This window comes from Pongo abelii, chromosome 15, assembly GCF_028885655.2.
Source record: "Pongo abelii isolate AG06213 chromosome 15, NHGRI_mPonAbe1-v2.0_pri, whole genome shotgun sequence".
NCBI lineage: Eukaryota > Metazoa > Chordata > Mammalia > Primates > Hominidae > Pongo > Pongo abelii.
Genome location: NC_072000.2, coordinates 43,149,002 through 43,175,081, shown reverse-complemented (window position 1 = coordinate 43,175,081; position 26,080 = coordinate 43,149,002). Strand labels below are relative to the sequence as shown.

Genomic DNA, 26,080 nt, shown 5'->3' with positions numbered 1-26,080 from the left:
CATCTCATTCGACTTGGACATCAAGCAAGCATCACAAATTTAGCACATTCAAAGCTGAACTTCCTGGAAACCCCCTGCCAAATCTGCTCCTCTCAGGGCTACTCCCATCTTAGTTAATGGCAACTCCATTCTTCCAGCTTCTCAGGCCAAGGATTTTCAAATAATCCTTGACTTTTCTTTTCCCTTCACACCCCACATCCAATCTATCAGAAATTCTGTTAGTTCGACTTTAAGTATATCCCAAACCAGATTTCCCTCTCACTGGATTTGTGCCAAAGCTCCTAGCTGGTCTCTCTGCTTCCTCTCTTACCTCAATATCATTGCCAGAATGATTCTCTTATCATGTAAGACAGATGTCACCTGCATGTTCAAATTCCTACAAAGGCTAGCCAGCTCAGAGTAAAAACCACACCTCTAATTGTGATCTATGTGGCCATTCAATCTGTACTTTTCCACTCCATACCTCTCCCCCAACACACACCCTTGCCTCCTACTAGTCATCTTCCAGCTCACTCTGCTCCCCGTCGATATTCGAACATGACAGGCACACTTGCATCTGAGGTCCTTTACACCTGCTGTTCCCCTTGCCTGGAACCTTCTTCCTCCACATATGTATTGCCTTCCTCACTCAATTCCTTCAAGTTTTTACTCAAACGCTACCTTTATGGAAGGGCTTTCCTAGCCACTTTAATCCAAAATGTCAATCTCTTGTTTTTAATATTTTTTTCCCTCAGAAAGCCTTGTTCTGACAAAATGTCAATGTCTCACACTCCATACTCCCTGTCTTCCTCCTTAATTTTTTTTCTCCTTTGCAGTTATCACTGCTTAACAGGCTATGTACTTTGCTAATTTATCAATCTTTTACTTCTCTAGAATATAAGCCATCCAAGATCATAAGTTTTTGTTTGCTGTTGACTATAACCTTAGCACCTAAAAGAGTCCTTAGCACATAACAGGCACTCAATATTTGTTTAATTAATGAAGAACCTGGCAATGCTATACAAAATACAAAGAGATTATAACTAGAATGCCATATTCTCAAATTCTCAAAAATATGTGTTTAGTAGCAACAATGCTCCAAGGTTTCTGAGAAATGAAAAGATAAAAAGACCACGTGAGAGAGAGACACAATTAACTGTAATCTAAATATTCACAATTTTCACAAAGAAAATGCTATAAGGACTTGAGGGAAAATTCCACTGGTGGGGAACTACTGCAGTAGCCTAGGCATCAGGTGATCAGGCCCTATACTGAACAAAATGAAAAAAAACGGAAAGGAAAGGACAGGTGTGATTATCACAATAGACAGAAACAGTTGGTAGAGATTGGCTATTATTTGAACAGGGAAAGAAATACCACAAATTTTCAAGCTTAGATAATGACACAAACCTAGTGCCACTTTTAAAAGGGGAGGGTGTACAAAATTAATGGAAAAATGACTAGTCCAACAATAAACATGCTTTGTTTGAGGTGACAGCAGACCATATAAGTGGAAATTTCAGTTCACAGTTCTAGACTGAGAACTGTTACTCACAGTTTTAAGAAATACAGAATTAGGAGAGTTTTCCCCCCTACAGAGAGATAACTGAAACTGAAAAAGGTGAGATTTCTCAAAAAAAGACTAAAGAACACCATGGGAAATAGGTGAACTTACAGGTCAGGGGAAACAAGGGGTACAAATGAACATGACAGAGAAAAAGAAGTTAAAGAGGAAAAAATAAAACCAGGACACCTCAAAATCCATATAAATATAAAAATTTATTCAGGATTTTAAAAATAACCAAATTACCACCCACTTTCATATTTAATAATTTTGCAAATATGTTCATTTAGGTACTCAAAAATCTCAGATGAATCCAAAGCAATACTTCAATCTTGATTTAAAATTGTCAGACTGGTGTAATTATTTTCCTGGTAACCTCTGAAACAAAAATCAGCTTGTGTACTTTTGCACATTTAATTGGATTGTAGTTTGGATGTAAGATAAAGAATGTGATGCAACAAGACTCTGTCACCCAGGAAACCACGTAGTATCATGGAAAATTGTGCAGCCTTCTTTATAATTGTAATTCAACCCTGCTCAGCGTCTGGCCCAGTTCAATATATATAAGGAGTACTTAATATATATTCATTTATAAAAGTAGCAAATAAGACAAGTAAGAAAATATCAAAATGGGTAGATTTCAAATAACTAATTCAGTGGAGAAATGGGAAATGGAGAGCTATTGTTTAATGGATACAATGTTTTGGTTTGAGAAGATGAAAAAGGGTGGCAGTAACTGCTGTATAATGATGTGAATGTACTTAATGCCACTGAATTGTACACTTCAAATAGTTAAAATGGTAAATTTTATGTTATGCATATTTTACCACAATAAAAAAATATAACTAGTTCAGCTCACATTTTATGCTATAGCTAAATGTTAATTCTCCAGGAACAATCGTTATATCAATATTCTTTTTAATCCCAGGTCTCTGAATTCATGATTGTAATTCAATAATGAGGAAAAGCTTTGGTCCAAGATGAAATTGACAAAGGAAAACAGAGAACAAGATAAAAACAGGGTTTTTCTATTTAAAATAATTTTTTTTTTTTTTGAGAGATGGATTTTCACTCTTGTTGCCCAGGCTGGAGTGCAGTGGTGCAATCTCTGCTCACTGCACCCTCCGCCTTCTGGGTTCAAGTGATTTTCTTGCTTCGGCCTGCTGCGTAGCTGGGAATACAGCTGCACAGCACCATGCCTGGCTAATTTTGTATTTTTAGTACAGACAGGGTTTCACCATGTTGCCCAGGCTGGTCTTGAACTCCTGACCTCAGGTGATCTACCCACCTCAACCTCCCAAAGTGCTGGGATTACAGGAGAGAGCCACCATGCCTGGCCTAAAATAATTGTCATCAATTATTTTTCTTTACATTTTACTTATGTCACTTCATATTAAAGCTACATTTGGCAATTACATTAATAAGCCAACCATCTAATTTTTTAAAGGCTAAATTAAAAAGCAATGTTTCAAATACATAAAATTTAAAACATACTTAGTATTACTAGTCCCCTGGAAAACCAGCCGTAAACATATGGTGAATGAAAGGTTTTCATCATGCCATAGCTCAAGCAGTAACCAAATGAATAGGAAATGCTCATTTTATCTGGTATCTGTTCAGCTTTTCATAAATTTGATTTTTAATTCTGCCAGAACTCTTTCCTCCCTGGTCACCACAAAACATATCACCACACCTCTACTCCATTTGTGGTCCAAAACCTTGTCAACCCTACCTGAAACAACCCAGTGCACTACAACTATCCAAATGCTATTTAACCTTCAAGTAAAGATCTCACCTCCAACATGAAATCATCTTCTACTAGGCCAAAACATACTGATCTCTTCATTGCTAAATTATCATATCCCTTGTAGTCTAAATCAGTGCTTCTCAAGCAATCGATGGTAAGGTGACATTTTTTAATTTTTCTATTCCATTCTGGACTGATACTTTTATAAAATGAAATTAAGATGATTACCAGAAATTTTTTAAACATGCAAACTAGGCCAGGCACAGTGGCTCATACCTGTAATCCCAGCACTTTGGAGGCTGAGGCGGGCGGATCACGAGGTCAGGAGATCGAGATCGTCCTGGCTAACACGGTGAAAGCCCGTCTCTACTAAAAATATAAAAAATCAGCCGGGCCTGGTAGCGGGCGCCTGTAGTCCCAGCTACTCAGGAGGCTAAGGCGGAGAATGGCGTGAACCCAGGAGGCGGAGCTTGCAGTGAGCCGAGATCACGCCACTGCACTCCAGCCTGGGCGACAGAGCGAGACTCCGTCTCAAGAAAAAAAAAAAAACATGCAAACTAGAGGCCACATTTTTTATTACAAATTTCAACCGATATAAAACTACTCTGTCAAATGACTATAAAAGTTTCTAAAGTTTATTCTCAATTTCTTTACTTATATTCCAGCAAAGCAGTAATAAACAGTTCACGGACTGACATCTATCTACAGAACACACTTTGAGTAGAAGTAAACAATTCAGGGCTTCAGTCAATAAATATTTATGATATACTCAGCATGAAATCTTCACCATGCTAGACACTAAAGGACAATGAAAAAGGTATAAAGCAAAGGCTTTTCCTTTAGGGAGTCTATACTTTGTAAGGAAGAACACAAAGAAGTGTAAAACAATAACAAATAATATGGATAAATAAGCTTTGTTGCTGATTACAGGAAAAGCATCACTAAGTTTGGAGTAGTCAGGACAGAAGACTTGAAAAAAGTGAAATTTGAATTCAATATTTATGTTTCAATAGGACTCAGATATGGAAAAGATGGTTAGAGAGTAGAGACCACATGTACAAAAGCAAAAGAATGAACATGGCATGTAGATAACACAATAAACTGAGTAGCTCTCAGTAGAAGGACAAGTACTGATAGGCAGGTATTGACCAATCAGAGTTTACACAGAAATATGAGCAAGGAAAAAAATTACTGAACATTTCTAAAGAAGTACTATGATAGCCAGGTGTGGTGACTCATGCCTGCAATCCCAGCACTTTGGGAGGCAGAGGTAGGCAGATCACTTGAGGGCAGGAGTTTGAGACCAGCCTGACCAACATGGCAAAACCTCATCTCTACTAAAAATACAAAAATTAGCTGGGCATGGTGGCACATACTTGTAATCCCAGCTACTAGGGAGGCTGAAGCAGGAGAATCACTTGAACTCGGGAGGCGGAGGTTGCAATGAGCCGAGATCACACCACTGCACTCTAGCCTGGGGAACAGAGCGAGACTCTATCTCAAAAAAAAAAAAAGAAGAAGAAGAAGAAGAACTGCGATAGAATCAGTGTTCTAGAAAGGTAAGCCAGCAGTGACATCAAAGTTGGAGTAAAGCAGAAATTCTTCAGATTGCAAGGATTATATATTATACCTTTTTACATATCCTCCAGAACCCCCTATCTATTGATCCTCAGTCCATCATGGATAGAAAATGCATCTTGTTCAAGCAATACATATTTTTTCAAAAATTAAAATTCTGTTAAGGGTACTAATTGAAGATATTTTAGATTTACTTCCTCTGACTCCCGAAACTTAAAATTTAAAAACAACGTATAGATACTTGACTGTATAATAAGAAGAGAATTCAGCTAGGAAAGAGATGACCATTGGCCACTAAGAGATCCCAAATATTTCCTCAAAGGCAAAAAGTGGACAGGAGTATATTGACAACTGAAGCAGAACATAACATACTAGTGACCCATGCTCCTTTGGGTGTCGCTTTGCCAAACGGAAACTTCTGTGGCTGGCAGTGCCTCTGCTTGAGTTTGCTCACACCCACTGGACTATTCCACCCACTCGACCCAGCTTGCTGCGCTTGGCTGTCACTACTGGCCTGGATCCCACGGCTACTAAGGGTGAGCCAAGCACTCAGTGACAAGGGATGTATGAGCAAGTAAGTGTGGAATCTGGCCACTGCGCACAGCCAGGCATACCAGCTGTTGCTGTGGAGTGGGCAGCACCAAGCACCAGCACAGGCATTGGCTCCATGTGAGGCTCTGGCTGGATCAGATGTACCGCAAGCAGCTTCCGCTGCAAAGACCAGTGTCTGGATGAGGGGAACAAGGTGGTGCCCAAAAGCCCAGAGATGCCAGGAACCACAGAGCACCCAAAGAGGGTGTTATAGCATGTCACAGCTCTGGCTCAGGAAGCCCCAAGGTCTGGGCTTCCAGAAGGGCTGCAGCTCTTCTCTCCTTCTCATTGCCTGCAGTGCAGAGAGCAGGGGATGGCAGCGAGTTTCAGTGGGGAGTGTTTAAGCCCATTTGTGTTATAGCTCTTTCAGTCCCACTGCCCCACTGCAGCCCATGGCTGGCCCAGCCCCACTGCTGCTTCCCACTGCATGGGGCGGTCGCCCAGCGCCAACAAAGGGTGGAAGTGCTATAGTGTTACAGCAGCTCTGCCTCAGGAGATCCCAAGGTCTGGGTCCCCAGAAGGGTTGTCACTCTTCACTCTCATAGTCCGGGAGCGTGTCACTGCCTGCAGCTTGGCAAGCGGGCCAGGAAAGCATTACAGCTCCTTTCACACCTACCATCCAGTGAGTCCCTAGTTCTCATCTCATGTCCATGAAGAATGAAGTTACATGGACAACTGGAAGGTGAACAAGGCAGAGAAGAGCTTTACTGAGCAACAGAACAGCTCTCAGTAGAGAGAAGACGTGTAGTGGGTAGCTCCTTTCCACTGGCAGGTCATGCTGAAGAGTATCTGAGTCTGCATGAGTCTAGGGTTTTTATGGGCTCAGAAAGGAGGATGTGCATGCTGACTGATCCATGGGTAGCCATGGGCAGGCATGAAAAAAGCACCATAAGTACTCACTCTGGGCCACGGACTCCACCCATAATTGGCAGCCTGGCCCCCAGGCTTCAGGCCATCCCTGGCTTCAAGACGGGGTTTCACCAGGGACCTGCCCCTTCCCGCCTAGGAATCTGTCTGCCTCCCGTTGCCATCAACGTGCCATTTGTGCCCAGGCTGTCCGTGCTGAGGGGAGCCCACAGGCCCACACCAAGCTGCCCTCAGCACCCCTGGTCTCCCTCTGAGTTAATCAGTGCCCAAAGTTTCAGAGTTTCAGCTCCCTCTGAGCTCATCAGTGCCCAAGGCGGCAGTGGGGCGGTGGGAGTTGATGTGTCAAGTGTTGCCCCAGGCATGCACACACCTGGCTGGGTCACGACAGTGCCTGGGCTAAGCTACAACTTTGCTCCACACCAGAGTGGGAACTGAGAGCAGGCAGAGGCCAGGGAGAGTGGGAGCAGGCACTTCCAAACCTGCAGGGGCAAGAGGCTTCCTGGGCCCCAGAGAGCACAGGGATGCCCAGGTCTGGAGCCATGGCTGGGTGTTGCAGCTGCACCTAGAAGTGCAGGCTCCTGCCCCACCAATTTGGTAGGGTGTGAGGTTTCCACTGGGATCACCTGTTCCCACGCCCTGCTGGCTCCACAGAGGGCACAGTCCCAGGTGCACCCCCTCCTACTGCAGCGGCCTTCACCACAGCAGCTGCTCCAGATGAGCCGCCATCATCACTAGGAGAAAGCTGCAATTCAGATAAAAGCTGGCCTGTGCACTGAAACCTTAGAGATTCTGGGTTCAGTGCACCTGAGGAACTATCTCTAAGGAACATTAAGGAAAGAGTGAGAAGGTTAGCTAGGAACAGAGATTAACTAAAGATCTGAATACAAGAAAACTATACCAAACAAATCCACCCTTTTCTTCCATCTCTGTCCACAGCAAATACAAGGACCCTAGTATTTACCTTCAGCCAAAAACAGTAATAAAAGGATAGGCCTCCTTTGTGGCAAAACTTCATCTCTCAGACCCTTTACATCTAGGCAAGACCATGTGTCTAGTTTTAGCCAATGAATGTAGGAAGTAATCTGTCATTTCCTTGCTAAGGCAATTAAGAAGTGCCTACTCCGTTCTCTCTTCCCCTTCCGTTACAAGAGACAGAGAATCACAGGGCATCTTAAGGCTGGTATAACTATAAAACAGAAGGAATTAGGGTCACTGAATCATCACATGAAGAAAAGCCGCCTGCTAAGAACACCTTCAGTGGACGGTTAAAGGAGTGAAAAAATACATGCTATTTTGTTGTCATTAAGATCTTCAGGTTTCCCTTTTATAGAAACTAGCATCTTTATTAATTAGAGCCCTTCTTATAAACGAAAGAAAGGAAAAATTAACTTTACACAAATCAAAAGACCCAAGTCCAACATTAATAATCATGGGAGAAAGTATGCTTTTTCCATAAAGGTGGGTAAAGGGGAAAAAAGTGAATATTTGCCTAATATTTATCTAATCTACTATAATCTAGCCAATCATAGACAGAAGATTGTGACTGCTATGTAGCAAAAGCTGATTAATGTAAGAACAACCAAAAGGCTGGACACGGTGGCTCATGCCTGTAAACCCAGCACTTTGGAAGGCTGAGGCGGGAAGATGACTTGAGGCCAGGAGTCCAAAACTAGCCTGACCAACATGGTGAAACCCCATCTCCACTAAAAATACAAAAATTAGCCAGGCGTGGTGATGTACACCTGGAGTCCCAGCTACTCAGGAGGCTGAGGCAGGAGAATTGCTTGAACCAGAAGATGGAGGCTGCAGTGAGCCAAGATCACATCACTATACTCCAGCCTTGGCAACAGAGCAAGACTCCATCTCCAAAAAAAAAAAAAAAAACCAAGAGAAAAACAAAATATTACGATTATCAAATATTGGTAGGAATATGGAAGAGGGAAAGAGTAATGTATTTGAACTACATCTTCATATTTTACAAAAAGGGAGTAAACAGATGATGTCTAAAGTTAATCAGTTAAAAAGCATAGGTAGTGGCTGGGCGTAGTGGCCCATACATGTAATCCTTACACTATGAAAGGCTAAGGTGGGAGGATTGCTTGAGGCCAGGAGTTGAAGACCCCATCTCTACAAAAAACTTAAAAATTAACCAGGTGTGGTGGTGCCTGCCTATAGTCCTAGCTACTTGAGAGGCTGAGGCAGGAGGATTGCTTGAGCTGGGAGGTTGAGGCTGCAGTGAGCCATGATCCTGCCAGTGCACTCCAGCCAGGGCAACAGAGTGAGACCCCTTCTCAAAAAAAAGAAGAGAATAAAGTGTAAGTAAAGGCATATAATTTGAAATTACCTAAAGAGGCATCCAAATAGGAAAAGATGTCAAACTATCTCTCTTTGCTATCAGTATAATTGTATATCTAAAAAACCATAAAGACTCAACCAAAAGGCTCCTGGAACTGATAAATGACTTTGGTAAAGTTTCAGGATACAAAATCAATGTACAAAAATCAGTAGCATTTCTATACACCAATAATGTTCAAGCTGAGGACCAAATCAAGAACATGATCCCATTTACAATAGCCACACACACACACAAAAAAAAAAACCTAGGGATATATATAACTAAGGAGGTGAAAGATCTCTACAAAAAGGACTACAAAACACTGCTGAAAAAAAATTATAAATGACACAAACAAATGGAAAAACATTCAATGCACATGGACTGGAAAAATCAATATTGTTAAACTGGCCATATTGCCCAAAGAAATGTACAGATTCAACACTGTTCTTAACAAACTACCAATGTCATTTTTCACAGAATTGGAAAAAACTATTCTAAAATTCATATGGAACCAAAAAAAGAGTCTGAATAGTGAAAGCAATCCTAAGCAAAAAGAACAGAGCCAGAGGCATCACATTACCTGATTTCAAACTGTACTATAAGGCTATAGTAACCAAAACAACATAGTAGTGATATAAAAACAGACAGCATAGACCAATGAACAGAATAGAGAACCCAGAAATAAAGCCACACTCCTACAGCCTTCTAATCCTTGACAAAGTTGACAAAAATAAGCAATGGAGAAAGGGCTCCTTATTCAATAAATGGTGCTGGGGTACCTAGCTAGCCATATGCAAAAGAATTAAACTAGACCCCTACCTTTCACCATATAAAAAGATTAACTCAAGATGGATGAAAGATTTAAATATAAGACCTCAAACTACAAGAATCCTAGAAGAAAACCTAGGAAACACCATTCTGGACATCAGCCTTGGGAAATAATTTATGCCTAAATTATCAAAAGCAATTGCAACAAAAACAAAATTTGACGAGTGGGACCTAATTAAACTAAAGACCTTCTGCCCAGCAAAAGAAACTATCAACAGAGTAAATAGACAACCTACAAAATGGGAGAAAATATTTGCAAACTACACCACAAACAAAGGTCTAATATCCAGAATCTAAAAAGAGCTTAAACAACTGAACAAGCGAAAAACAACCCCATTAAACAATGGGCAAGACATGAATAGACACTTTCCTAAATAAGACATGTAAGCAGCCAACAAACATATGAAAAAAATATTCCACATCACTGTCAGAGAAATGCAAATCTGAACCACCATGAGATACCATCTGACACCAGTCAGAATGGCTGTTATTTAAAAAGTCAAAAAATAACAGATGTTGGCAAGGCTGCAGAGAAAAGGGAACACTTATACACTTTGGTGGAAATGTAAATTAGTTCAGCCACTGTGGAAAGTAGTTTGGAGATTTCCCAAAGAACTTAGAAGTACTATTCGATCCAGCAACCCCGTTGCTGGATATATATCCAAAAGAAAACAAATCATCCTACCAAAAAGACATACATGCTCCCATGTTCACCACAATACTATTCATAATAGCAAAGACATGAAATCAACCTAGATGACCATCATGTGAACTGGATAAAGAAAATGTGGTACAAATACACCATGGTATACTATACAACCATTAAAAATAACAAAAATCATGTCCTTTGCAGCAACATGGATGCAGCTGGAGGCCATTATCCTAAGTGAATTAATGCAGGAACAGAAAACCAAATACCGAATCTTCTCACGTATAAGTGAGAGCTGAACACTGGGTACTCATGGATATAAACATGGCAACAACAGACACTGGGGACTACTGGTGGGGAGGGGGAAGGAAGGGGGCAAGGTTTGGGGGAAAAAAAGAAAAATAAATTAAATGAAATAAAATTACCTAATGAATCTAACATCAAAATTGTTAAAAATGTTTCTGGGGGTAGGCCTGACAATGGGAGGCAAGAGATGAAAATTTGTTGCTTTTCATCAACAGTACTTTTGTACTATATTTTTTTGTTACCATGGTCATGTATTACTCTTAAGAAAAAAAATGTAATGAATTTCTACTAGAAATTTCTTGCTAAAGGGTTAGATTTTAGAGATATGAGAATCTTCCTACATAAACTGAATACTATGGAAGAAATTTCATAACCTTCAAGTGAATGAAAATTTGCTTTATTTCCCTTGTGGTATGAAAATATGACTCCCCTTTTAATATTCAATATAAATGAAGAACTGATTCACTTTCCCGGAGAATTTAGTTAAGAGTTGATTCACCTATAGATGTCAAAATTTACTTAATATGTTGTAGCTATATTATAAAAATTCCTAATTTTTAATAATTTATAAAACTTATTTAAGTGATCTGTTGCTATTCACAAAATAAGGAATTAGCATGAATACAATTCACTAAAGATTGTATCTGTACAATGCAACAAATGTAGAAAACAAACACTAATATATAGTCACATTAGACAACAATTAACTAAACAGGTCACCAATTCTTTCCAACTATGGCAGACATCAAAAATCAAATGATACTCCTTCCAGTAGAATGAAGACAACCTCAAAATCTTTCTTAACATAGTACTTCTCAGCCTCCAAAACTAATTAAAATTGGTACATCAAGTGAAACCCCTTTGGCCTAGAGCAAGACAAAATTCCAATTAATGCTACTATATGAAAATATTCACTTCATTTCTCCTTTTCAGCACCTAATGGGCTAAAAAGATTTTCAAAGGATTAAATATTAAATTCTGCAATAAGAATACTGCAGTAATTAACCATGAATAATATATTTCTTCATGACAAAGTCTTAGGATTACTCAGCCAGTATGACCTGGAGAAGCTTGATAAAGATTCCAAGAAACTATGGTACTCAGAGATGAAGAGAGTAACCTTAGCTCCTGCTTTTAGTTTTCCATTCCAGTCCCTACACATCAAACGATACCTGTGGATGTCCTCAAAACTCCAGGAAGAGGAGGAAGAGGGCCAGAGGGAAGGAGGAAAGAAAATCCTCTCAGTGCTTAAGCTAGTTAGGTTAAACAACCAAAGGAACCCAATTAAAATGACTACTTTGGAGACTGTGCCTCTTAAGTAACAGTCCTGTGAGCCCCATTGTGGGATCCTGCCTATAATCTAAGCTGCACAACTTCCAAAGAGGATCATTAGTCAATTACTCATTTTAACTAGAAGTCAAGGAATTTTATTGGTTGAATCAGCTGTGTTAAACATAACACTGAGTTTTTAATATGTACTTAAGCAATAAAGGGTACCTCCGAAAACACCCATCCTCTTAAATAAAAGGGAAGAAATCAGTAATGCAATAAAAGAGGCATTCAAGTTAAACCTTTTTAATTCATTTTCACTAAATGGGATGGATAGGAAAAAAAAATAGCTCTGGAAGTGGACTTAAAATGCGGGGATTAGCTAGTAGGCCTAAGCTACAGAGACAAAATATGGCCTTGGCCCACAGTTTTGAGAGCTTTGGTAAAGAATTTGAAATCTGGTGCCCTGAAGACTAAATCTGGTTTTGTTATGCCCACAGAATATTTTTAATGTAAATAAATTGGCAATCTGAAGGTTTAACCTTTTTAAAAATGAGGATTTTAGTTATTTTTGAAAAACTAGGAAATCTGGAAACACAGAGCCCACTTTCCCACTTGTGAAAAGCATCCTCCTGTAAGACACAATCTTTCCATCTCCCTATATTGCACAGTACCCAATTCTTCTCTCACTACATGTATCTGATTCCTTTGATATATGAACTATCGATCCCTGCTTTATGGAGAGAGGTCTTGCACAATCAACTCATGAGCGGCTTGGTTAGAAAAAGTTGTGATATCAGCGACATGCCACATCTAAACTGACAAACCAATGACCCAGTCCTCTGTCATCTAGCTCACCAACACAGACTTCCCCCTCTAAAGATGAATTCCCTTCAATCCCTCATTTCTTTTTACTGTAATATGATTCCACTAGGAAACACTTCAACCCACCAGACAAGGGTGACAGGAATGAGGTCCCCAGATCTATTGTCCCAGGAGGCTCCTGTGGCTCTAGAATTGGAAGGGTATTATGTCACCTCTACCTGTCAACAATGTCTGAAACCCAGGCATCACTCAGAAAACTGTATTTTTTCAAGACATATTAGAATTTAGGCAATTTTCATGTTTATTGGTAGCCTTGAACATCGTTTCATGATGCAGCTAAAATAAAATCTGTCATGGTTACTTTTTTCTATTATAAAATTGCAAGTGATTCAGTATAATAAAAGTTATATTTAACCCAAAGAAAGTTGCCAAACTTAAGCAAAAATGGAAAGAAAGCTATAGTAAGATATATTTAATATCCCAATTACCTAACTAGGAAAAACACTAAACTTAGCATGTTAGAAAAGGAGAAATATAAAAATATTAAGTGCTTAATTTATCTCTAGAAGAATTAACCATAAGTATAACAAGAAAAACAGCACAGACCATTGACTATCAACAGGCAGGCATACCAGTCCATCAGAGCATATATCTACCTTAATGTTATAGTCCTATCCACCACTCGTTGCCTGGGTTTCAAATCCAAGTAAGCATGGTGGTTGCTATAGTGACAATATGCCACTTTTGGAACCTGGAGCTTAGTACTACTAGGTACTTATGAGCTTCATAACGTCAGTACTTCCTCCCACACTCTGAATCATAGCTCAGATTTTATAACTTCACAAAATGTAATTCCATTCTGTCCTATATGAGTCAATTTTATTTTAGCAGTATAGAATATATGTCAAAAAAATCTAACTCACTTAACATGCTAAATATACATACTCAATATACATTTAATTAATAGTAGATATACTGGCCTGATAAGATAAATTTTGTGCAACCATTGGAATTCACTGATTTATTATTGAAACTGGGCAAGATTCACAGCTAATTCTTTAGCTTACAGTTGTTAAAACAGGATTCCTACCACACTTCATTTAATAAGAAAGTTTGAAATTCTAAAATAATGAATTTCATTTATGGCAGACTGACATATTTTCATTTTACTCAGGAATCATTCCTAATAATTAAAGACTAATTATTAATGATATCCAAGAAGGTAGCTTATTGCTAGCAAAATGCTAAGAAAAAAATATCAATCTCAAATTACAGTGCATTTCTAGAATATTAAAAAAAAAAGTCAGAGAACTGGAAACCCTCACACATTGCTGGTGGGAATGAAAAATGATGCAGCCACTTTGGAAAAAGTTTCCCAGTCTCTCAAAAAGTTATACACAGAACTACCCTACGACCCATCACTTTCATTCCTAGGTATCTACCCAAGACAAATTAAAACATACGTCCACACAAAGACTTGCACATGAATGTTCACAGCATTATTCATAACTGGAAACGACCTAAATGTGTGTAAACTGGTAAATGGGTAGTGTTTCATCCTGCCGAACCCACGGCTAGGGTCGCCCTCTAAGAGTTCATTAAAATTAATAAGGTATAATTACCTAAAACTCCTGCAAACAGGGGCTCGGATAAGTAACCTATCACAATTGATAAACCACATCACGTTGTTGGCAACCTGATATATGCAAGGAATTAAGAAACGGAGAGCTTTGCCCTCAAAGGGTTAAGAACATCTAGAATGGGGGTCTCCTCTTTCGGCTTGGGAGCCCCCTCCGTCTGTCTCTGCAGGGGGGGAGCTTCTTCCTTCAGCCTTCTTCCTTCTTTCTTGCCTATTAAATTCTCTGCTCTTTAAAACCACAAAAAAAAAAAAAAAGTCTTGGTGTTTACCACAAAAGAACGAGGCTGTTCCAAAATCACAGCCTCCCTAAAGCAACCCTCAATTATTACATAAAGAGGCAGCCTCCCTAAAGCAACCCTCGATTATTACATAAAGTCACTTAATCTTTTCTGACTTCACCACTCTGCAACCAGAGTTTACTTTGCAGTAGGCTATGGTGAAGTTAGGGACATGGTTTAGAAAATCTAAGTTAGGGGTACCAGACAAAAAAAGAAGAAGAAGAAGAAAAAAAAATCAAAACTCTGTCATTACTGTGAACTTTTCAACGAGAGCCTTAAATCTCAGCACTGGGAACAGAGACCCTTCCTCAAGCCCTGGAGAAGAGGCTGGTAACAACCTGCGGATCTCAGACCCATTTGCCAATTTTTTTCTCTCCCTCTGAATCCAAACGGTGACGCTGTCCTCACTGCTTCCCCACACACCAGGGAGTGCGCGGAAGTCCACCTCCTTGGTTGGACCCAGGGGGCAGGTCCACTCGCGGCCTCCGCCACGCCCCACACCGCCCCTCCCGGCACAGCCCGCCGGGGTTAGCCCGCCGGGGTTAGCCCGCCGGTCCGCCTGCTCCCTCTCAGCGGCGCAATCTCAGGAATTCTTAACCCTACTCTGGGCAGGTGGGATGGCTGAGAAAGACCCTGCATGCCTCCACTTTGGCTCAGGGTCCTCAGCCCAAACTGAGAAACGTTTTACAAACAAGCGTGACGACCTCTCGCACTAATCCAGAGTACCGCCACCTCCATCGACCGAGCGCCAAAATTAACCCACTCACAGATGTGACTGGGCGCAGCGGCCACCGTAAGGCGTAAGAGGCGCCAAGTGCGGGTTCCAGTCCCGCCCCGCCCAGCCCCGCCCAGCCCCGCCCCGCCCCGAGGCCTGCGTGCGTCAGAGATCACGTGCCTCGTCTCCCGTCCCTACAGGCAATCGGGCGCTACCCTCTTCCGGAAGTCGCGCCGGTGCGCGCCGGACTCCTCCCACCAGCGGCGACGTCAAACTCAGCTCCTACCACTTCTCTCTCTCCGCCGACCGGCGCAGGGAGAGCTGCCTTTTCCTTACAGTATGCCTTGAGGCTTCCGGGCCGCTGAACTTTACGAGCGAGAGCAGTGCAGTTACTCAGTGTGCCGGCCTCGGACGCACGTGAGTAGAGTTTGAGAGGACAGAGGCTGGCTCCCGGCAGGCCACGCCCGCAGAGGCCTTTCCCCCTCTCCACAACTTGTGCTCTACTTGGTTCCGCCGAGACCCACGACGGTTCCGCCCCCTTCTTCCTTGTCATTGATGTTGTTGTTCTTGTCAGTGCTGCAGCCCCGACCGCCGGGAGCTCGAACCCGAGCCGGGGCCGCCCGGGTGGCGCGGTGGCGGCGGCTGCGGCTGCAGCAGCTGCGACGGCTGCGGGGGCTGCTCCGGGTACTGCGGGGGCGGCCGGGAACCGGCAGCCGGCGGCGGGGCCGGATGGCTCTGTGCGGCCAGGCGGCGGGCGCTGCGTCGCTGCCCAGCGAGCTGATCGTGCACATCTTCTCTTTTCTGCCGGCGCCCGACCGGCTGCGGGCCTCGGCCTCCTGCTCGCACTGGCGTGAGTGCCTCTTCTATCCGGCCCTCTGGCCTCAGCTCCGCATCTGCCTCCGCGTCTCGCCCGCGGAGCAGCCTCGGCTGGAATTCCTCATGCGCAAGTGCGGCTGGTTCGTGCGAGAGCTGCGTGTTGAATTCGCCGCGGAGAACTACCTGAGCGGCGGTGGCCCAGGGGACGGAGGTGGCGTGGACACCGGGACTGGAGGGGAGGAAGTCGAGGCCCTGCAGCTCTCAGCTCGTTGGCTGGAAGTGCTGCGCACCTACTTGGAGCTGGTGCTTTGCGTGCTGGTCAGCATCCGGAACAACAGGTAGGCTTGCTGTCAGCCCCGCCCCGCCCGGTAACGGGGGGTCGCTCCGTCCCGGCACCCCGACACAGATTCTGTGCGTAATACGCGCCCGGCCAACTTCAGCGTTGCCTTCCTTAGTGACGGAGAGTGTTGGTTCTAACCAGGCGGTTTCCTTGAGCGGAAAGTCATAACGGGACTCATCACGATACTTTATAACAGTGGTGGACGGGGTGTTTAACAGACACCACTTCTGGCGCCTTCCGGGCACTCATTCATCCTCTCGGTGGCCGTGGGATGGAGCTGACAGGCGCTGTCATTTTTCATTTTATAGATAGGAGAGTTAAGACTGGGAGAGTGAGGCCTGTGGGTGAGCCTTGGAAGAAACAAAACATACATATAACACGATTTTCTGACTCTAAATCTGTTAGAAATAGTTCATGGTGAGGGAAAGAGTAGGTACTCATAGGACGCTGCCTAAAAGAAATTTTGTAACAGCCATTTTCTTACCAGAAATAGTTTCGGCTAACTATAAACAAGGCCCGAAGAGAAGGAGGAGTGTTTGTTAAAGGGATTGGGGAAGAAGTTGATCTTCAGGGTTGAAAGTCCCTCCCCATACACCACCACACTCAACTTGTCCCCAGTAGTTCACCTAAAAGTAACAATCGGGCGGAGGAGGGGGGAGGGCAGCGAGGGAGTTGGCCAGGGTCTGCAAAGGGTAAGCGCATAACTGTTCTGGTTTTGCATCAGGACTTCACTGTAATTCTGGAACTAACACCTTATATTCTGACCCAGTATCCCTCGCAATCATCATTTTTCTCCATTGCTACCTCCGAAACCCTATTAATTTAGATCTTCTGTATGTATTCTAAAAAACCTTACAGTAAAACTCTTATTAGAAGAAAGTTTAGAAGTTCACAAAAGGAGCACCTTACATAGTAAAAATACTTTAGCAGTTTCACATTCACTGTGTTATTTGAGCCTCTCAGTGACACTGTGAGGCAGGGCAATGATTAATATCCCTGTTTTATAGAAAGGAAACTGACCCTTTATAGGATCAAGTGATTTGCACATTGCTGTACGGCATTGTTTTTCTCCAAAAACGTGTCCTTTTGCAGTAAATATACTGAACATTATGTTGAACAAGGTTGAGAGCAGTCCCTGGTTTAATGCTAGGAGATATATATAGATACAAGGTTTTATATATGTATGCGCCATTAATCTGTGTCTTAATCCAGAAGTCAAGAGATAAGTATATAGCTCCAAGTTGTATCTGGGAAATGGCTCCATTATTCCAGTTGCCTGTGTGTTTCCCCAGCTTTTCGCAAGGCATTCCATTTCCTTACTTTGGTTTTATCTGGCAGGAGAGGCCATTGAAGCTAAAAACAGATTAGGTTAGAGACTTTCTCAGAGTTGAATGTATGGCTAGAGGACCAACTGACCCAAAAGTTGCAAAGTTTCAGTCAGTGAGCACTTACTAATGAGACCAAGTTTGAGGGTGAATTCAATGAGTGAGTACCAATTAGATTTTTCTGTACTGAGATCAAATTGCACTTTTATGCAACCATCCAAAGACTGTATGTGCCTTTGACCCAAGTTAGAACAAGACTTGAGAAGTGTCTGGTTCCTTTTAAGTATTTTAATAACTGGTTGGTTGGATGAATGGATAACATACAGGCAAAATGGAGATATTTCACATCTTTCCTTTGTAGCTTAATTCTCCTGTCCTTCTCTTCCTTGCCCCTACAATTTTTATTAGCATCCCAATCTGCTTCTCTATAAGGCCACCCATGCCTGCCCTTCTGGGTCAGCTATCACTTCTATGCAAAAACATCACACCCGTCATCCGTAATTTTGAGGTTTGCTTGTCATCTACTATTAGCGTGGTGTTGCATGTCATGCTGCTTTGGTAGCGTATTCATTCTGTGTGTCTCAAAGTGTAGTGTAATTGCATGTTGTTTGTACTAATGATACATCAAAGGGTTTTTGGAAATAAGTTAATCTCATCTTTATTGTTGAAAGTGTTTCGAGATACTCTGTGATATTGGAAAAGTTAATATGAATATTAAATCCATAAATAAGACTAGTTTCCTTTAAATTTTAACAAATCTGAAAATGTTTTAAACCACGTTGTTTATCAGTGACTGGTAAAGCCTATTATTTCTTTCTATAATCACTTAAACTATAGACTTGGGACATTTGACATTGCTCTTTACATTTCCAAGTTAAATTTACAATGGTTTTGCTTTATGATTTCTGCCATTCTATAAGTAGAAAAGAGGGGGTGTGAATCAAACCAGATCATAAGCATTCTTCTTCCAGGCTTTGTGCTGAATTCCTTTATACAGTTCATACAATTCAGACTGTTATTTTGTTTTGTTCCAGTTATTTTCATGTCCCTCAGGAAAATAACTAAAAGTATAAACTTGAATTGTGGGAACTTTTCAAGGGTGCTGATCTTCAGAGAGGACAATTGGCATTTTGTTTTGCTTGGTTCCCGGGTTATATATGTACATGTATTCTCATAGTGATTATAGTTGCCATACCTGTATCTTAGGTTTTAGGAACAACTAATAAGGATAAAGAAGGTGCATAAGTGCCTCTCTGAGGGTAACACACAGTCCTTCACGTTTCAGAAATTCCTTCTCTACAGGGCACTAGGATACCTGTAGGATACCTGTCTTCTTCATGAATATTAAGAACAGAAAGGCAGTAAGTACTCATTCAACTGTATTTTAGGTCACATAGGCTGAATTTCTTCTGCAGTCGTTCTATAAGAAATTGTACCTAGAAGTGCAAAACAACAAATAGATATAAATGCATTTTTAGCATTTAATCCAGTTGTCAGGTTGGGTCCTGCCTGTTGAAATGCTGTATTTCAGACTCCTTAGGGAAAAGGAGAGCTCATGGTAAGACTTATGATAATAGGTAATAGACTCAGTCACTAAAAATACCTGAACAGTAGCCATAGGCACATTGTCTTCATCTGGTTTATGCTTTTATGGGCTCTATAAATGTTTTACGTAAGCTTTTCTTGGGTGAAATGCCGTTAGGGGCAGTACTTTTTATTTGTTGTTAAGAATTCATATTGTTGGCCAGGGGTGGTGGCTCACACCTGTAATGACAGCACTTTCTGGGAGGCCGAGGCGGGTGGATCACTTGAGGTCAGGAGTTCGAGACCAGCCTGGTCAATATGGCAAAACCCCATCTCTTTTAAAAATACAAAAATTAGCCGAGTGTGGCAATGCATGCCTGTAATCCCAGCTACTCGGGAGGCTGAGGCAGTAAAATCGCTTGAACTCGGGAGGCAGAGGTTGCAGTGAGTAGAGATCGTGCTACTGCACTCCATCCTGGGTGACAGAGCTAGACTCCATCTCAAAAAAATTTTTAAAAAAAGAACGCATATTGTAACAGACCAGAAAAATTTTGTATAAGATTGATTTTCTTTTTAAAATTCTGGGTACAGCTCTAACTGCTTGTATGTAGATTGACCATTTCATGACTCTGTCTGCTTATATACCCTGTAAGTTAAAAAGGATCTATTAATAATACTTAGATTTGGGTCTTGTTGATTTGGCATGCACAGTAAAGGAGAATCTTACCTTTGTATTGTTTCCTACCAAGAAACAATAATAAAGACATTTAAAAATATTTTGAGACTAAGTCTTGCTCTGTGACTCAGGATGGAGCAATCATGATCATAGCTCAGAGCAATCGTGATCATAGCTCACTGCAGCCTCAAATTCCTGGGCTCAAATGATCCTCCCACCCCAGCCTCCCTAGTAGCTAGGACTACAGGCATGCACCACCATGCCTGGCTGATTTTTTTTTTTTTTTAATTTTGTGTAAAGACAGGATCTCACTGTGTTGCCCAGGCTGGTCTCTAATACCTGGCCTCATATGATTCTCCCACTTCTGCCTCCCAAGGTGCTGGGATTACAGGTGTGATCCCCTGCACCCTGCCTAAAAATGCATTTTAAAATGGGTTAAAAATTCCCTGGACATTTCAGATTACTACCTAAGATGGTAGAAAATGCCTTGAAGGTATTATCTCCAACAATTTTTAGCCTTATTTTTCTTGAAATATTTCTCCTGTGGTAGTATAATAAATATGTATAACAATGTTTCATCTCTGAGAGCTTACTTTGTTATCATTATTTACTTTAAAAAGCCCATTTACAGAAAAAATATATTAAAATATACTGGGCCTGTGACCAATCTGCCCTGTTCAAGAATTAGTTTCCTGTGACACTGCATTCCCAGCCGACTCCTTACCTAAAAACTGACAAAGAGGTTCCTTAGGGATAGCCTCAAAGTTATTGAGAAGGAGGCTGTTATGAGAAGTTTTAGGACTTTTTATTCCACAGCTGTATTGGCAACTGATAGATGGAATAGGGTGTAAAACTCAAGGAAAAAAAAGTTAAAATTTTTTGACTGTGTTAAATGAGGGTGTTAAACAGCTTTTGAGTGGAGTGATTAAATATCTCCATTTTAATTTGTTAGTTCTGAGGCAGCCTTGGGAGAGTTCACCAAACTTGACCAATTTATTTAGGAGCTAAAATGATAGTTAAAGAAAATCTAGGGTTTTTTCCTCCAATTATTGAGAGCGTACTATGTGCCAAGCAGGGAAGACACGCTTCCTGTTCTCACGGAGTCATTCTAGAGGAGGAAGAAAGACAGAAACAAGTAGACAAAGGAAAGAAGGATTATTTCAGGTTGTGAAAATAAAACAGAAGGATGTAATAGTCGCTAAGTGGCAACATTAGGTAAAGTGTCAGGGAAAACCTCTTCTGAGAAGGATATTTGACCTGCAGCATGAATGACAAGTGTTGCCCATCTGAAGATCTGAGCAGATAGCATTCCACACACAAGAAACAGTAAGCGCTAAGGTCTTGAGCCGGACAAATTTTTGGTCTGTTCGAGCAATAGAAAAGAAAGTGTGACAGGGCTATGGCAAGTGAGGATGAAAATAATGCCATGATGAGTTCTGAGAAGTAGAAGAAGGAAGAATTGGGGTTAGGTAGGTTTATTTAATGAAGTTTGGAATATTTTCCAAGGATAGAAGAAGTCACTGAAAAAAATTTTAAGGACAAGAATAATGTGATATCATTTGCATTTTAAGAAAATCACCCTGGCCATTTTATGAGCGACTTAGGGACCAAGAGAGAAAGTAGGGAGACAAGTTGGGAAGCTTTTACTGTAATCTAAGCAAGAGATGATGGTAGCTTGAACTATGATGGAGGCAGGAGAGATGAAAAAAAGTGGATGGATTTTAGAAGTATAGCCAATAGTACTCACCAGTTGGATGTGGGTAGTAAGAGAAAAGGAAAAAAGAATATTTTTTCATCATTTCTTTCTCACTCGATTTTCTTGTCCTTATTACTGTTAAAATTATCTTTTAATAGCATGTTAAAAAAATAAATAAATAAAAATGAAAAAATAAAATAAAAAATAAATAAATAAAAAATTTTTAAAAATTGCATGTTAAATAACAACCGTAAGTGTTCGTTTTATTTAAATACACCTTTTGTGTGTAACCTTTGGGATTTGGGGATGGTTAGATTGGGGGATGGTAATTCTTAGATGGAATTGTAAGTTCTGGGAAATAACTGCTGGTTAACGGGTCCCAAAGCTAATAAGGAATACTGTTGTAGGCTGGTTATTTATTTCTGGATTCTAATGTTGTACTGTCAAATATGGCAGCCAGTAGCTACAGATAGCTATTTAAATTTTACATAAATAAAATAAAAGATCCCATTAGTTCCACCAGCCACATTTCGAGCACTCAATAGTCACATGTGGCTAGTGACTGCTATATTGTACAACATAGAATAGAACACTTCATCCAGAGAAGAAAACTCTACTGGACAACACATCTCTAAACTATTTGTGTTCGTTTGATTTGGCTATGATCGTTCATTAGCATTTGTGAGGAAAGGAAATAATGTTATTAAAAGAGTATAATGTGGATGTTAAAACATGATACTGAAAGTGGACTAAGAAGAATAGAAGCAGCCAGAGAGGATTTCATGCAATGATGGTGGATTATTTTAGCTTTTATTAATTTACAAAAGGAAAAAAGTTATATGTCATGATCTCTTTTATGGCATTGGAAAAGATTTTAATGTTTTTAAGAGCATCTTTTTAAAGAACCATGTTCTTTTATGTTTCCATAACTAATTCTTCTTAGCTGTAATAACTCTAAGGTGGCTGCATTTTGCATTTTTCTATTGTTCCTATGTATTAAATCAAAGAAATAATTTTGGATCCTCTGGAATGAAAAGAAACTTACCAAAGTTTACTGCCATAGATGAAGTTCCCCTATTCTGACCCACAGAAGAGAGAACAAGGTCATCAGGCCTGAAATCTCAAGCACTGGGTCACAATTGTGCTAAACAGTCCCAACAGGAGTCTGAGAATAATAATAAGACAATAAAAAATTGTGATGGTTGTTTAATTCATAAGGAAATTCTTGTGCAGTATAGAAAACAAGACATCTCATTTCAGTGGAATTTTAATAAACATTTTTTTTCGAGACAGAGTCTCTGTCACCAGGCTGGAGTGCAGTGGCATGATCTCGGCTCACTGCCACCTCTGACTCCCAGGTGGAAGCGATTCTCCTGCCTCAGCCTCCCAAGTAGCTGGGATTACAGGCATGCGCCACCACGCCCAGCTAATTTTTGTATTTTTAGTAGAGACGGGGTTTCACCATATTGGCCAGGATGGTCTCAATCTCCCGACCTCATGATCTGCCTGCCTTGGCCTCCCAAAGCGCTGGAATTACAGGCCTGAGTCACTGCGCCCAGCCTTAACATACATACTTAAGTTGTCTGTTTCTATTTTCTGTTTCCACAGCTAATTAGACTTAGCTATATTAACTCTAATATAAGGTAGCTGCATTTTGCGATTTTCCACTGGTTCTATTTACTACGTCAAAGAAATAATTGAGAATGGGATTTTTAGTTTTCTGGGAAAATATGTTGTTTCAGAGGGATTCCTAATGTATAATGTAACTGAAAACTGGTCTGCCCTCTAAATTTGTGGTGTGTGAGATGTAGCTAAATAGACTTTAATTTTTTTTATAAACTAAGGTAAATATACTATTCAACAAATATTTTTGAATGCCAGACCCTGTTTTAGTATTTGGAGATATAGCAATAATCAAAAGGCCCTGCCATCATAGAGCTTTTTCTTATGGAAAAGAAGACAGAAAACACATTAAGTGAAATTATAGTATCTCAGTTGGTAATATATGCTACGAAGAAATGTAAAGCAGTGAAGGGAGATGGGAATGGTGGACTTAGGAGTGTTGCTATTTAAAATAGGGAAGTTAAGGAGGGTCTCAACTGCTAAAGTGGTATTTGAAGGTAGGGAGGGAGCAAGCCAGGTGTCTCTTTGGGGCAAGTGATTCCAGACAGAAGTAGCAGTAAGTGGAGTAGCTCTGTAGTGCAAGTACGACTGGCATGTTTTAGAGACAGCATGGTGAAAACCGTTATCCTAAGCTAACACAGAAACAGAAAACCAAATACTGCATGTTCTTACTTACAAGTGGGAGCTAAACATTGAGTACACATAGTTATAAAAATAGAAACAATAGACACTGGGGAATACAAGAGTGGAGAGGGAGGCAGCAGGGTAAGAGTTGGCTACTATGCTCACTACCTGGGTGATGGATTCATTTTTACCTCAGACCTCAGCATTACACAATATACCTTTGTAAGAAACCTGTACATGTGCCCCCGGATTCTAAAATAAAAGTTATTTTAATTTTTTGAAAAGAAACAGAACAGTACTAGAGCCCTAGAAGTTCCCTTTGTGCCCCCTACCAGTTACCACTCCCTTTCCTCAAAGGTAACCATTATCCTGACTTTTAACACCGTGGGTTAGTTTTACCTCTTTTTGGACTTCATATAAGCAAGATTATACAGTATGTTATCTTTAGAATCTGACCTCTTTTGCTCGATGTTGTATGTCTGAGACCTCACCGTAATAGTTGTTCATTGATTTTTATTGATGCATAGACTGTAATTTATCTATTCTATTGCTGATGGACATTTGAATTTTTTCCAATTTTTGTATTTAATAATCATTGCTGCTATCTACATACATATTTGTGCACTTCTTTTTAGTGCATTAATGTAGGCATTCATATTGAGCTTGTACCTAGGAATGAAATTTCTGGATCATACCATATATATATGCTCAGCTTTAGTAGAAATAACCAAAAAGCTTTTCAAAATGGGTTGTCCGTTTGATACTCTCATCGGTAATATATATGAGTTCCAGTTTTTCCACAGTCTTACTAACGTGTTAGCAAATGTCAGTGTTTTTAATTCAAGTGTATTATATTGTACTTTTAATTTGTATTTCTCTGATAACTTTTTGTGTGTCCTAAATGAGTCCTTTGATAGTTCTGGTTGTTACAGAATTCTCCCTTTCATTATATAAAGCTTTTTTTTTTTTTTTTTTTGAGATGGAGTCTCACTCTGTCACTCAGGCTGGAGTACAGTGGTATGGTCTTGGCTCACTGCAACCTCCACTTCCCAGGTTCAAGTGATTTTCCTGCCCCAGCCTCCCTAGTAGCTGGGACTACAGGCACATGCCACCACACCCAGCTAATTTTTGTATTTTTAGTAGAGACGGGGTTTCACTATGTTGGCCAGACTGGTCTCGAACTCCTGACCTTGTGGTCCACCCGCCTTGGCTTCCCAAAGTGCTGGGATTACAGGCATGAGCCACCGCATCCAGCCTTAAGCATTTTTTAATATTCAGAAGTTCTTAATTTTAAAAAATTCCAATTTGTCATTTTGTTCCTTTATGGGTAGAGATTTTTGTGTTCTGCTGAAACAAAAACTTTGTTAGAAAAAAATCTGCAAAGTCAAAAAGATATTCTCTTATGTCACCATTTACAAGCTTTATTGTTTTACACTCTACCTAGTAATAAATTCTTATGAAGGGTGAAAAAAGAAAAAGACACAGCATGGAAAGCAATGAAATGTCAAAGAAGTCAGCCAGGTAAGGAGGAAGGTGATAAGGAAATCTGTAGGCATTTGTGAGGCTCTTGTAAGGACTTTGACTTTTACTCTTAGATGAGGTGCCATCAGAGAGTTTTGAGCAAAGACAGTGATGTGATCTGACATTTCAAAAGGATCAGTCTGGCTACTGTGTTGGGAAAAGCTTGTAGTAGGGCAAGGGTGGAAGCAATGAGAAGAGTTAGGAGATTGTTGCAGTAATCCAGGCAAGAAGTAATGGTGGCTTAGACCAGGGCGTGAGCAACAGAAGTGATGAGTAGTATGATTCTGTTTATTTTGTTTTTTGTTTTATTATTTTATTGGAGATGGAGTCTAGCTCTGTCACCCAGGCTGGAACACAGTGGCACAATATTGGCTCACTGCAACCTCCATCTCCCAGCTTCAAGCAATTCTCCTGCCTCAGTCTCCCGAGTAGCTGAGACTACAGGCACACACCACCAGGCCTGACTAATTTTTGTGTTTTTAGTAAAGACGGGGTTTCACCACGTTGCCCAGGGTGGTCTCGAACTCCTGAGCTCAGGCAATCCACCTGCCTCAGCCTCGCAAAGTGCTACGATTACAGGCGTCAGCCACTGTGCCTGGTCTGTATTTATTTTTATCTGGAGGTTTTCTAGAAGTGGAATAAAGTACAAAGAGTTAGATATGATGTTCTAACATTACAATGCCCTTCTAATTGCTATTCCCTAAGTACATCTGAAAATATTTTTCCCCTTTTTGGTTATTCTTACTCGTGCGTGTGTGTGTGTGT

At 40.8% G+C, this 26,080-nt stretch overlaps 2 protein-coding genes across 3 annotated transcripts in view; one reads left to right on the top strand and one right to left on the bottom strand.

Moving 5' to 3' along the window:
- The window catches only part of MIA2 (MIA SH3 domain ER export factor 2), a 247,692-nt gene that overhangs the window by 35,740 nt on the left and 185,872 nt on the right, over positions 1-26,080 (bottom strand). The gene's annotated exons all lie outside the window — the stretch shown is intronic.
- FBXO33 (F-box protein 33) overlaps positions 15,420-26,080 on the top strand; it is a 34,570-nt gene continuing 23,909 nt past the window's right edge. Inside the window, exon 1 of the mRNA XM_002824701.6 lies at positions 15,420-16,324. Coding sequence (XP_002824747.2) covers positions 15,726-16,324 — 599 coding nt within the window. The 5' untranslated portion in view covers positions 15,420-15,725. The remainder of the gene's footprint in view (positions 16,325-26,080) is intronic.